The 14,077-nt window shown below is 36.0% G+C and overlaps 2 protein-coding genes across 3 annotated transcripts; one reads left to right on the forward strand and one right to left on the reverse strand.

Moving 5' to 3' along the window:
* The first annotated feature begins 1,400 nt into the window (after positions 1 to 1,400).
* On the forward strand, positions 1,401 to 4,534 carry LOC108992973 (serine/threonine-protein kinase PCRK1). Its single transcript, XM_018967708.2, has 4 exons — positions 1,401 to 1,940; positions 2,528 to 2,788; positions 3,209 to 3,331; positions 3,542 to 4,534. Exons 1-4 carry the CDS (start codon positions 1,542 to 1,544, stop codon positions 4,118 to 4,120), a joined length of 1,362 nt encoding a protein of 453 aa, XP_018823253.1. The 5' UTR covers positions 1,401 to 1,541; the 3' UTR covers positions 4,121 to 4,534.
* A 2,894-nt stretch (positions 4,535 to 7,428) lies between these two features.
* Positions 7,429 to 11,392, reverse strand: LOC108992974 (probable serine/threonine-protein kinase PBL9). Of its 2 annotated transcripts, none has more exons than XM_018967711.2 (7): positions 10,972 to 11,392; positions 10,634 to 10,715; positions 9,462 to 9,787; positions 9,024 to 9,159; positions 8,791 to 8,933; positions 8,541 to 8,664; positions 7,429 to 8,332 (listed from the first exon to the last, which is right to left on the reverse strand). In XM_018967711.2, exons 2-7 carry the CDS (start codon positions 10,683 to 10,685, stop codon positions 7,896 to 7,898), a joined length of 1,218 nt encoding a protein of 405 aa, XP_018823256.1. In that variant the 5' UTR covers positions 10,686 to 10,715; positions 10,972 to 11,392; the 3' UTR covers positions 7,429 to 7,895. The 2 variants fall into 2 exon arrangements, with proteins under 2 accessions (XP_018823256.1, XP_018823255.1); XM_018967710.2 differs by lacking the exon at positions 10,972 to 11,392 and adding an exon at positions 10,396 to 10,526.
* Positions 11,393 to 14,077: the final 2,685 nt, after the last annotated feature.

A 14,077-nucleotide genomic window follows, 5' to 3' on the forward strand; every position in this document is an offset into this window, starting at 1 on the left:
TCTTTTGATTCAACTTTGACTCTTCATCCATCACCATTATTCTATGCTTTGATCGCTCTCTTTATTCATTTTTTTTTCTTTTTTTCCTCTTAATTATTCACTCTTTCTCATCATTTTACTAATTTTGAGTACTTAGATATGTCGTATTCTACTCATCACAATTGCTCGTGATCTTCACGCACTACTTTAATGCAAATGATTATGAGATAGTGTCCACGTTCTCTACGAGCGGCAGATGTTGGTGCCCATTTGTTGCCTAAGAAGATCAACAAACTCTATGTACCCTGTGAATTAACAGTTGGGGACATCAATATGAAAATATTGATAGGGAGTTTCTCATCAAACGACTTTAACTCAATCCGCTTCATTACAACACTTTGTTATAGAGAAATACTTTAACTATAAAAAAAATATATAAAAATAAATTCATAAAATGACGTAATTTGATATGATAAATCAGATTATAAAGTTATTTTTATTATAAAATAAATTTAATAAATTACACAAAATCACATTATTTTATAAATTTATTTTTATCTAAACTTTTATACTTATTTTGCTATAACTTCGAGCCCAACTGATGCCTCTTCGAACAACCCATTCATTTAAATAAAAAAAACATCGGTTTTGGCGGTCCAAATCATTGAATCTTAATGTTTTATTTGACAATTAGTCGATCGTACTAGATTAATTAGTTGTTGCCGTTGGGGCAATAAAAAAATTGCAGGCCGTTTATGAAGGAAGAAGAGAGATAAAAAAAAAAACCGCATATCCGAACAAAGAGATAAAATCCCTCTTAAGCCCCTCAACTAACAGGAGGGAGGGCCCCACAATGGTGTGCTTTCTCCAATGTTTATACGGACACTTCAACCAGGCACTGCTGCTGCTGCAGTCACACTCTGCAGTCTGCAGTTCCCTCGTGATCTGATCAGCCTCAAGAGTCTCTGACCCCTGCTTTCCATTGCAACATGCCAACATCACATGTGGGGGTATTTTTGGGCTTTCACCTTTAGATTTTTTTTAATTTTTTTTATTCTAATATATATCTTTTTATAAATCAAGACATAATATAACTAAGATTCTTTTATAACTATAGAGAAAAATTAAAACTTCAATATTTGTTATTATTATAAAAACATTTTTAAGCGATTTATTTTTAATAAAATAAAACTCACATGTTTAGGTTAAAATTATTTTCTTAATGTAATAAAATTCACATCTATATTTTTAAAAAATGCCTTAAAACTATATTACTTTTATATAAAAAGGTTTAGATAATAAATTATAAAGAAATAATGCATCCTTTCTGCGGTTCTGCCCAACTAATGCGAAACAAAAGCCGCCTAATTCTATTTAAAATAAAGAAAAAAAATACTGAATCGAACCACGTTCCCCCAAGGCAAGTAGTCTGATCCGTGGACCGCCACCGCTGACCAATCCGAAACCAGACCCTCTTCCCCTCGTAGCCTTTTGACTCTTTCTCGATATAAGCGCTCTCTGCGATTCCTAAAGTTCCTTCATTTGGATTTCACCCAAAACTCATGAAGTGCTTCCACTTCACCAACGGCGAAGAGAGGCGCGACGACGGCGACGACGACAACTACGGCGTCTATGGCGTCGTTTCCCGGGCCGCGTCCAAGGTGTCTTGGGCCCGCTCTCTCAGCGTCGCATCCACGTCCAGCACGCTCGACAACAGGGACTTCTCCGACTCGGCTGGCTTCCTCGACTTCCTGACTCAGCGACGATCCAACGATCTTCGCGTGTTCACCTTCTCCGAGCTTAAATCTGCCACCAGAGGCTTCAGCAGGGCCTTGCTAATTGGGGAGGGAGGGTTTGGGTGCGTTTACAGAGGAGTCGTTACGGTTCCTGGCGACGGGACTGATGCTCCGGCTTCGAAAATGGAGGTTGCGATCAAGCAGTTGAATCGTAATGGTCTCCAGGCATGCCCCCTCTTCATTTCTTATGCATGGAGTATGCATACATTTTTCATGGATGATTTTGATGATGGCTTTGAATGCCTGTAAGAGGCGAATTTGGATATTGATTCTTTATTTTTATTAGATGGGTTAGTTCAGTTTGTCATTATGCCAAGGTTGTAATACAAAACGAGGGTGTTAGCCTCTTAGTTGTGTATACGGTCGAGTCGTAATTCAGAAGAATATAACTGATAAAACAAAGCTTTACCCCAGCTATATAGGATTAGCCACATTGATATGCTTGCTGCGCGGTGATAATGCGATTTCTACCATTCACGTTTTACTTTGTAAAGTTGAAGAATTACTGCTTATCGCCTTAAGATATGATCTGGCTTGTTTAGTGTCAAAGAAACAGTATGATTTGTCGTATTTTGAGAGTAGAAACCGTTGTATCGGTGCTGCTTGCTATTAGAAATAATGAGATAATTAAGATTGAAAAATTTCTCCGAGGATCATTATAAGCCCCTGGAAACCTATAGTAAACAAGGGTTGATTCTCTAAGGACTAAGGTCATCTTATTGTACTTTTCTCTTTTTTGTTCAAGTATTCAGGGGCATAAGGAATGGATTAATGAAGTGAACTTTCTGGGTGTGGTCAAGCACCCAAATCTCGTCAAGTTAGTAGGATATTGTGCAGAAGATGATGAGAGAGGGATTCAGAGACTTCTTGTCTATGAGCTTATGCGTAAAAAAAGCTTGGAGGACCATCTATTGGCTCGAGTACCTTCTCCTCTCCCATGGATTACAAGGTTAAAAATTGCTCAGGATGCAGCCCGTGGTTTGGCGTACCTTCATGAAGAAATGGATTTTCAGGTACATTATTCTTCTACACTTGGGAACATTGCAATCATGATCTATAAGTGTCTACAAGCAAGCAAGGGTTCTTGTTTACTTGTGCCTCTTTCCTTAGTTTTGCCCAAAATTTCTTTATGTCTCGAGTGATTGCGTGAATGTCCCTTTATTCTAGACAGTAGACAATGCATAAATTGAGTGCAAAAGCTTGAACAAACTCATCGGCACGGCTTTTTTGCTACTTATTTTTACTGAGATTTACCTGCCTTTTATTTGCATTATATTTGCAGAAAAAATGAAAAGGTGGATGATGATACACATATCTTTTACTTTTTGAAAAAAAAAAAGACAAAAGCTGCAGCCTGATTTTGTGGTGACTATTTTACTTTTTCACATTAATGCTGGTCCACATGATTTTGATCTGTTCCATAATTCATGCAGCTAATATTTCGAGATTTCAAAACGTCAAACATTTTGCTAGACGAGGATTTCAATGCCAAGCTCTCGGACTTTGGACTGGCTAGGCAGGGACCTTGTGAAGGACTAAGCCACGTTTCAACAACAGTAAGTTGTTGGGTGCAAGTTCAATGGATTATGTTTTTACGATTATCTGAACTCTTCACCTTCTATAAAAGATGATTCTGAGTGAGGTTTGGAGCTTATGTGAATGTACTGATTGCCACTACTTTGAATTATGGGCTTTAAGTAACTCTTGTGCACATAATCAACTCGGATATATTGAACATATTCTTACATGCCATTTTTCTTTATAAGGTTGTAGGGACAGTAGGTTATGCCGCTCCAGAGTATGTTCAGACCGGCAGGCTTACTGCTAAAAGTGATGTTTGGAGCTTTGGGGTGGTAGTCTATGAGCTTATCACGGGGAGACGAGCAGTGGAAAGAAACCTTCCCCGAAGCGAGCAGAAACTGTTGGAATGGGTAAGACCATACGTGTCGGACTCAAAGAAATTTCACCTTATTGTAGACCCTCGAATCGAAGGACAGTATTGCATTAAATCAGCTCAGAAACTTGCATCTCTGGCAAACAAGTGTCTGATGAAACAGCCAAAATGCCGTCCTAAAATGAGTGAGGTCGTTGAGATACTGGGAAACATCATTAGCGAGATGATATCTCAAGATGAAGATGCCCCTCAGCTTGTCAATGGAAATGAAGAATTTAGGGAAGAAATCACGGGGGAGATCGAGAACGAACCTGAGCCTGTGACCACTAAGCAGGGGAACAATTATCTGAAGAAGGTGTTTGACATTAGAGAAATGGTCAATTTGAAAAACAAATCATTTGGTAAATTAGATTGGAGAAATTGGACACCTGGATTGGTAAGAACTTGGTGATAAGTAGTCAACCTCTGCTGTAAAGAGAAACCCCCAATTCTGGGATGGACAGTAGATGAAGATAGATATGTCTGCGAATCCTGGAAACATATGGAGCTTATGCTTTCTCTCTCCTTTTGCTTGGAGTATAGTTGTAAATATTGCTTGCAAGGAAGGCTGCATTTGTGAAGCATCCTTTTTTATTAGAAAAATTCTATACACCTTATAACCATCTCACTTTCATCCCACCAAGTATGATGTAGCACATTTATCACCATTAAATGATCATTTATTGCATTCTTCTTCATCATCTAATGGTAATGAATGTGCTACATACTACTTAGTATGATCAAAATAGGATGAAAGTGTGGTGTATACCATTACTCTTTTTATTATATCTGAATATGCTAAGGCCTAAGTTATTTTTCTTCATCATATCTGTTTTTGCCTTAGATTTGGCATGAATGAATATGCTGTCTAAACGCATTTTGACCGTGTCCCATGGCCATATTTTTCATTTTGGAGGTGCTAAGCAATGTAACAGAACTTTAAATTTCAAAGAACACCACCCATCCGGTTTACAGGCATAATTTGAATTTGACGTAGAAGTCCTAAACTGGATGTATGGGGTTGGGCTTTGTCAATGGCTTTCAAGTTTTTCAACTCCATAACCCTACCAAACTCGTCCTAACATTAATTATGACAGATTAAGATTTCTTATAATTCTTTAATCTAAATATCTTCAACAATCATGTAGACAACTTGTGGAGGATTTTGGTGGACATGTGGGGGTGATAGAAATGACAGCGCCTGGTGTAAAAGACCATAACTGAGAAGAATGGGAATGCTATACGTGTGCAGTCTTCGTCTATTTCATTTGAAAAAAATGAGTTCAAAAAAATGAGTCTTCATTAAAAAAATATATTTTTTTTTAGTAGATTTTAGATATATTCACTTTTTATAAAGGGAGTACATAGAAACTGCACACTTAAAAACTACAAATATCATTTATCGAGAAAAATATATGTTGAAGTAAATGGAGTATGTAAAAACTGCACACTTCGAAACTACAAATATAATTTCTTGAGAAAAATATATGTTGGAGTGACATGTAGATAGACGAGCTGTGTTAATATTGCTTCCTTCCAGCCTGCAATAGATGCATTCTTGTTTAGGTTGTCTCAAAATACATGCAAATTATAAGACTCGATCTATTTGTTTAAATTTTTGTTACTATTATGTTTTTCCAATTGAACCCACAGATATTTATTTATTTAAGAAAATTTTGAGAGTGTGATTTGATATCTTCCATATTGAATCAATGTAGAAATAAAAGGAGAAAAGTTCTAACAATCTAGGCGCACTTCGCCGCAATCCAAATTCCAAACTAGGTCATACATAGATTTAAAATTCAGTTTTATGCATTTTACAAATCGATGAAATTCATTATATTGAGTCTAATTGAATTTAACTTAGAGAAATCCTGTAGACCGGTCGGACTTATATTTCCCAAATAACAACCCACCAATAATGTACTAGCACGTAGGTTATCTACCACAACAATCTTGTGATGCGCTACAAGGAACCTGATCAACCTGTATCCGCCTTCTTCATCTTCCCATTTTCCGAACAGTTCTTCCCCTTCATCTTTCCCTTTTACCTTCTTCTTCCCCACCACTATTTCTTCTTCAACTTTCATTCGGTACTAAATTTTGCTTCAAATCATTCATCAAGTACCTTGCTCAGAGTCCCAACTTACACTAACTTTCTTTCAATCACTTCATCTTCAAATCAGTACAAAGTAATGCTTAATCCAAACAACACAAAACCTAAATATTAAAATAATACAATAAACTACAAATACCCAATAGAGATGGCAAGAAAAAAAATGGTTCAATATCATTTATTTTTACAAAGATTTCATCATTTCCAGTGCTCTATAGATTTTTATTTCACGTGTTCTCGCTTTGTGGGCTATTCTTTATTTATTTGAGATCTACAAGGAGTGAGCAAGGGACAAGGGCAAATTTTGAGAACCAAAAAGAAGAAAAAGTAGGATCCCACATTTTCTCACCATCCAAACAACAATATATTTTCTTAACATCCAAACAAAAATAAATTTTCTTAGCATCCAAACAGAAACGACATTTTCTCAGCATCCAAACGGCGCATTTAAAGGTAACAAAATCATCCAAAAACATAGATAAGCATCAGAGCTGAGAAATCTGTGTGGGTGAGATGGTATTCGTGCAGCGGGTTTCCTTTCTTCAACTTTCCTATTGTTGACCTTGTCTATCCCATGTGAACGAGTGTAAATTAAATTGATAAATGCTTGGGAGCAGCCGGAAGCCGCAGCACACTGTGAAGATTTTTTTTTTTTTTTTTTTCACCCAGCACGTTGAGTGTGCTGGGGACTCTACAAATAGTAGTGTGATTTAGATTTTTTCAATTAAATTTGGTATAATTTTTGAGGTGGCAGTATGTGAGTGGAGGCCTGTTATTTGGGAAAAAGTAGACCGACCGCTTAGAAGCGTTTCTCTTTAGCTTAATATATAATTTCAAGCCATTTTTATTTTTCCCAGTTTTGGTACGTTACAAACACAGAGATTATACAAAAGTAAACTCACATACTGACGTGACTTCATGAGATCCGTTAGATCTACTTTACAATAAAATTAACTTTACAATCTGACATATCACATCAAGACACATCAGTTCATGAGTTTATTTTTATATAATATCCAACTATTTTCCGTAAAGAGAAGAAATCACAAATAGAACAACCTTAATAATTGCCAAATAGCCAGGTTTTAACCCCTGCACAATCTCTAAAGATATCGTTGAAGTTCAGGCTGTCAGACAAGCTTTAAGCTTAAGCAGTAGTTCCTCTTGGTCCTTGGAGAGTGGCAGAAGCCAGTTGGGTGGGTGGCTGTATCTGTATTCCAAAAGTAGATGCCCCCCCCACATGAGGAAACAAATGGTTCTTTGGACCCTTCTGATACCTGGAAAGTCTTCCCCCACCTTTATTTTCTTTTTTCTTTCCTTTTTCACTTTTTAGCTTCACACGGAGTCAAAAGCTCAAAAGTTACATGGACTGAAAGCAAAGAAAGGATATGCATGATGCATCCACGTGTGCCTCACTAATCTTCTGCTCTTTATTTGTACATACTTTTTCTGATTTAGCATGGTGGAGTTGGACACCATCAATCTACATGACTATAACTTTGCATTACTTAATAATTTCTCTTTCATCGCCTTTTCTGTCTTTGTTATTTACAGTTGTTTGCTCAGAATAAAATAACAACTGCTCCATGATCACAGACATAATCTCAAATCAACAGCTGAAATTCTTCTCTTTTCCTTCTTTGAATAAGAACAGAAATAAGATATTACATCAAACTTAGGGCAGACATACCAACCTAAAATGTAAAACAAATGGAAAATATACCACCCCAAGCTGAAAGAAAAAGGACCCCAGGCTGAAAGAAAAAAGAACAGGTGCCCATAGTCGCCATACAACAGCACTTGCTTCCCTACTTTCCAAAGTTACAGACATATTTGTAAGACAAAACATCGTGGCATTCATGTTACAAGTGCACCAGGAAACTGTCAACAGAAGATTTTTCCCATCAACGAAAGGTTGATCTTCCTACTATATTAGCTGAAATATGATCTGTACAGTTATTAGACCAATATATGTATATGCTCCAGATCATGAGATTCTCACCAAACCCACGTTGCCATGGTAGTTTTAGTAGAACCAGAAGCAGCTTTGTTAAGTTCTGCCATTGCATTGTCATGCATAAAGAGGGGAGGCAGAGGGCCGAGGGTAAGCAGCAGGGCTCCTTCCATGTGGAGTATCACCAGTACTTCGTCTTCGAACCCTGGGTCCAGTACTCGGATTGCTCTGAATGACTCCATTGTCCTTTGCTTCCTGTAGCTGCTCCAAGGCTGTTACAACCTCATCCATGGTTGGCCTGAACTTGGCTTCCATGGATAGGCATCGCAATGCAAGGGTTGCTGCCTTATATGCTCCTTCCATTGTATATTGCCCTTCAAGACGATTATCTAGGATTCGAAACATCTTTCTTTTGTTTGCCAGGTAGGGTTTAGCCCATTCCACCAGATTGTGCTCTCCAGCTGGACGATTCTTATCAACTGCTCTCCGGCCAGACAACATTTCAAGTAAGACAACCCCAAAGCTGTAGACATCACTCCTGGTAGTAAGATGACCTACCAATGGGATGAAAAAAATGAAGCGATTATCAAAAGAACATAAATTCATCAACAATAATTTGAGGAGCTAAGCATGAAGAGTGCACAACAACAGAACATAGCAAGGACTCTTAGTTGAATGATCTATAAACAATGCCAGTGAGGAAAAGAATAATCAGGGAAATTGAATCAGTGAGAACATGGAAATAATGCATATGAATATTACCTGTGGCCAGATATTCCGGAGCAGCATATCCATAGGTCCCCATAACCCTGGTAGAGACATGACTTTTATCACCGGTCGGCCCATCCTTGGCCAACCCAAAATCAGAAAGCTTTGCATTGTAGTTCTGTGATTACATCAGAAAAGAAGCTTTAAGAAAAGCTGGCAAGAAGGAAGATAAAGAAAATTCCTGAGTCCATCAAAAGAGAAAATATCATAGAAGTAAAGAAGCTCTACTACAGAAGTCACATACTGAATCAAGCAAAATATTAGAAGTCTTGAAGTCCCGATATATAACTTTTGTTTCAGCACTATGAAGGAAGGCAAGCCCCTTTGCAGCACCAAGAGCAACCTTCAGACGGAGGCTCCAAGAAAGAGGTTGGAAATAAGACCCCCCTGGTGCAGCCACAATCATTAGTTCTGTCTATTACATAACACAATCAAATCAATTAAATTCGAGTTATGAGATGTGATAGAGGTGCTCACTCCTGAATAAATGATTTTCCAAGCTGCCTCGAGGCATAAACTCATACACCAGCAGCCGGTGTTCATCCTCCAAGCAATAGCCTATCAATTTTACCAGATGCGGATGATAAAGCTGTCCAAGATAATTTACTTCTGCCTATAGGGTCAGAGAAATCACGAAAGTCAATAAATATTTTCACTTCAAACAAGGTATGTTTGCAGGTCACACCCACAAGAATAAAAAGAAATACTGAAAATATTCCCCAGTCAGCATGTCAAGTACGCAAGATTCATCCAATAAGACCACTAGTTTACATCCAAAGGCACCAGCATATAAATTCTCATGTGCCCTACACTATCTGAGTTAAATGCTTAACCAGTTGGCCATATAAACAACAGTAATGATAATGAGCCAATTCTCAATATCTAAAGAGAATTGTAAGGTAAGACTCGACTCACCAACCACTCCCTGTGACCTTGGAAACTTTCTTGATTTAGCCTTTTCACAGCTATAATCATGCCAGTCCCAGGCTTGCTTGCAGCAAATGTATGCTGATCAATCCATCCCTTAAAAACCGAACCAAAACCACCTTCTCCTAACACACTATCAGGACGGAAATTCCTGGTGGACATTTTGAGTTCGGAAAAACTAAAGCTCTTCACATTGGTTGACTGCAAGATCTCACCCTCACTTCGAGGGGTCTGAGGCACTGAAACTGATGAGACCTTGCTACTTGTACTGCTAAAATCATTCCCATCAGTGCTAACGTATTTCGAATTCGCCCCTGCACAAGCAAATACATAATCTCTACAAGAATTAATTCCCAGCACATTACACAACAAAATTCCTACATTCCACTGAATTCGACCCCTAGTATCTAGGATGATATTACAAAAGAAAATGTAAAAACCCAGAAACATATGACTCAACAAAAAACTCACTACAATTTTGCACATTCTGGTAGCATCCTTATCATTGTTCAGACAAAAACCAAATAGAAGTGTAATCTAAAACCAGTAGATATGCACAGAAAACACCTTTATGTCAGGTATCTCAGCAAAGACATCACATTTAATTGGTTGCCAGGAAAACAAGAAAAAGGCTATTACGGGAATGGTAAGTTTTCCCTTACTTACTGGGAGCATATCCGCAAAAACATAAAATCACTACTCCCTTGCTTTCCGGAAGAATGATTAGCAAGCCAAATAAAGCAAGATGAAAAGAGAACTGAGGATATCCATATTCGGCGGATACTTGTCAGCATATTATAGAAACGAGGCCGATGTTCTCAACAAACTAAACCTACCCAGGAAGACGAATAAACAAGTTTTCCAACAAATAAACAATCCCAAGTGAAACAGAATTCCCAGATGCAGGACAAACCCAGCTCACCTAACCAGAGCTTCCTCCATTTCCCCGGCGCTTTAGGGAAGAAATTGAAGAAATTATACCATAAATCTAAATTTGAAGACACAGGAAGGAAACCCATATAGCATCCCAAATAGAAAATAGGAAAAATAAACCTGCAAATTTCTGCACGATCAATTTAAACTTCACGGCTACATCTCCATAATGAAATGGATACGCAAATATATGGATCATTTATACAGGAAATGAAAAATCTGAGCACCTGTGTTACATTGGCTCTCAGCTTTAATTTGGGCGCTCAAGCAAATCCCCATGAAACCCAACTGCGGTTTTGATTTTCCTTCCTACAGATCACAGAAATTTAGACACTCAGCAGCACAAAACTTGGAAAGAACTATACTCGGAACAGCAAAACAAAGCAGATCTGAGTGTGAAAACCAAACTTTTCCCCCAAAAATATAAACTTAGGCCAAATCCAAAGAAAGTTAATTCTCTCCAATTGATTGCTTTGGATTATAACTTTAATTCGCCAAAAAATTAAAAGTTCAATATATATAACAACAAAAACCCATGAACCACATAAAGAATTCAAAAGCCCACCTTTTTTTAGCAAAACCGACCTCGACTTTTACGTACAGCTCGAGAGAGAGAGGTGGAGGGGAAGGGAGAGTTGGGTTTTTGGTTTGGCTTGAGTAATATTCTGGTGGCTGAGAAGCACCGATAGAGCTTTCCCCAAGGAGAACAAGTTGACAAGGTTAATGCCAAAGCTCGTAGCTTTGACTGCTATTAGAGAGAGAGAGTAAAGAGGGGGGGGGATGGGGGTTGTAGAGAGAGGTTGGCCTTTATACTCTTGTCTCTATGTATGTGCAAGGTCCCACTCTTTACAGAGTCAGGTCAGAGAAGATATGGCTGCTCAGAGCTGCTATTATTCTCAGCCGTTGGATTCTAATTCTCAACTCTCTAGGAAAAAAATTCATCTTTCCATACCCGCTTTGGCTGAAGCCAGCTTTCAGACCAACCTACTAAAGCCGAAAAGCCACTTCTTCTTTGTTTGGATTTATACTTCGTGTTCAAAAATTTTCTAGTCGAATTCCTTCCTGTTGAAATCCACTAGAATGAAGATGCGTGACTACACATGGACCCATCAATAAGAAAAATAAATAAAAGAAAAGAACAGATAATCAAAAGATGCTCGTCTGCAACAGTATGCAACAATGGTATATCCCGAATTCTAGTCCCAGCTGGGTTTCCATTGGTTGATGAAAGACAAGGAATAAGGATATTGGTATTCTTAGCTTAGGCTTAGACTGACACGTACGGTGCAGTATAAACAAATGAGATGGGAATCTTTTATCTTAAATCATATAATTGTTTAATTCTGTCGATTACATATTTATATGAGCCAATCTAACATGGCGTACTGGTTGAATGTTTGGTAAATTATGAAATGCATTGCAGAAATTTGTGGCAGTTTTTCCAGTCTACTTCCATGCACGAAGCAGCAATTCTTATCTTGCTCTATATTGCTTCGTTTGGTTCCTTAACTACTCTCAACTCATCTCAACTCATCATTACAATTTTTTCAAATTTTAATATAAAATATAATAAACAATTCAATTTTTTCAAATTTTAAAATAATAATAATATTAAAAAATAATATTTTACCAATATTTTATCATCTCAACTCAACTCACTTCAACATCCAAACACAACCTTAATCCATATATTGTTGTTTACATGAATACACCCAAGTTCAATTCCTAAACAAAAAAAGAAGAGGGGGGGTCCCTGCACGAGGAAATTTGCATGACTTTAGCCAACTTGACTGTATGTAGATCTCAATCACACGAAACTTCTGCATGTGTCTAAAAAAGAAGGGGGGGGGGTCCCTGCGGCGGCTTCATTTGTATTAATGGCGAAGCGTCTGACGCGGGCACAGTCTTTTCAGGGACCCACGAGAGGCCTCTTTCGTGGTGCATACTGCAAAATGATAAACTCTCCTCCTTGACGATGCTTCTATGTATTTGCATGTTTTCTTTTATTTATTATATTATTATTAAAACTTTTTAAAGAACGTGACTCAACTTGCTGAAAAAGAACTTACCTGGAAACGAAAGGGACTTGGACTCCATGAGCAGTTCAAAAGACCAACTTTCATCGATCTTTAATCTTTTAAAATTGTGTTTAGATATTGGTTGAGTTAAATTAAATTTTTTATAAATAATAGTGAGTTAAAATAGTAAAATAAATTCTATAAGATATTTCTAAAATAAGTTTAGATATGTTTAAATGTTAAAATGAGTTTAGATATATTTATAGAAAGTTGAAAAAAATTATATATCCTATATGTAAAGAGGTGTTAAGTTGAAAATGATTATAGGTTTCACATATAAAGAAATTTTAAGTTAAAATAAATTTAATAATTTGAGAATTTAATATTTAAATATTAAAAGAAATATAAATCTGAACCGAAGTCAACTAAATTAAGTATAGTCTAACAACCAAACCAGTTCTAAAACTCATATGTTGCCAAAAAAAAAATTAAAATTCATATGGAACGGTAAACTTTTTTAGGTTAGTGCAACCTAGTAATAATAACTCGGGTAAAATCATTCCAATACGAAAAAGTGATAAACTTATATATTAAATTTACGCACTGACGCAAATTTATATGATATTTTAAGTCTATTTTATAGTAAAATCAACTTTATAATTTAACATACAAAACCATAAATGTCAATTTATAAACTTAATTTTGTGAGATTTTTTTATTCAATTTTAGATCAAGATTTTCTAAATCTTAGGCAAAGTTACCTTTTGTTAAAAGTAAAGTGATTAATCTATAATTTTTTTACAACTTTATATTAAATGTAGGGTAGTTTTGTAAAATTAATTTTTCTAAAAAATCTCCCTGTTGCATATCTATAGTTGGTCTAAACTGTAATTCGTCATTTTACGTATCTATCTTACTGATTTTTTTTTTAGTTTCCTTATTGTCAATTAAAATAAAAAAATAGTTCGTTTCTCGGACTTTTGTCTATAAAGGTTGAGTCCTCTCATTCTATGAAATGTGAGGTTGAGTCTCTATTTAGACAGAAAGTATTGTCTCTTTGACATTTGTCTATAAAGAGTATCAACAGTAATGAAAATCAAACCAACCACAAAAAGAAATTGTATATTGGTGGAGTTCCAAATGCATTATTTTAATTTATGATGTTATGTTTAATAGGGGAACATCTCATAATGTATCTGATCATAGATGTAAGTTTTTTGATGAATCAATGATAACAATTTTACTTAAAAAAAAGAGTGTTACCTTGTCAAAAAAAAAAAAATATATATATATATATATATATATATAGGAGTTTCTAAAACTATCTAAAAGAAAAATAACTACACCCTCATTCCACTATAGTAAGGTACGTAACATTATTTATCAATTTTTGAATTTCTTCTTCATAAAATAAATGTTGATTTAAAGATAATGAAATAAGAAAGATGTGAATGCAGTTTATATTATTACTCTTATTTAAATTAACAAAATTGGTTATTTAAAAAAAGTATTATTTTTTTATTTTTCAATCATTATCTCTTATCATTTATTGAGTCTTGACGTGATATTTAAACGTGAAGAGTAATATATAATTTTTTCATTATTTAATAATATATCAAAATTAATAAAATTAATAATTAATAAAATGATAAA

Source organism: Juglans regia, chromosome 14 (genome assembly GCF_001411555.2).
Source record: "Juglans regia cultivar Chandler chromosome 14, Walnut 2.0, whole genome shotgun sequence".
NCBI classification, from domain to species: domain Eukaryota; kingdom Viridiplantae; phylum Streptophyta; class Magnoliopsida; order Fagales; family Juglandaceae; genus Juglans; species Juglans regia.

What these genes read in the sequence shown, in the direction of transcription:
- LOC108992973 (XM_018967708.2), top strand. Translation starts at nt 1,542, where the DNA reads ATGAAGTGCTTCCACTTCACCAACGGCGAAGAGAGGCGCGACGACGGC. An exon ending in TGAATCGTAATGGTCTCCAG is followed by an intron (nt 1,941 to 2,527) that starts GCATGCCCCCTC and finishes TCAAGTATTCAG; the next exon opens with GGGCATAAGGAATGGATTAA. An exon ending in TAAGCCACGTTTCAACAACA is followed by an intron (nt 3,332 to 3,541) that starts GTAAGTTGTTGG and finishes TTTCTTTATAAG; the next exon opens with GTTGTAGGGACAGTAGGTTA.
- LOC108992974 (XM_018967710.2), bottom strand. Translation starts at nt 10,492, where the DNA reads ATGGGTTTCCTTCCTGTGTCTTCAAATTTAGATTTATGGTATAATTTC. An exon ending in ATGGAGGAAGCTCTGGTTAG is followed by an intron (nt 9,788 to 10,395) that starts GTGAGCTGGGTT and finishes TTGCTTGTGCAG; the next exon opens with GGGCGAATTCGAAATACGTT. An exon ending in TCCGGAATATCTGGCCACAG is followed by an intron (nt 8,333 to 8,540) that starts GTAATATTCATA and finishes TCCCATTGGTAG; the next exon opens with GTCATCTTACTACCAGGAGT.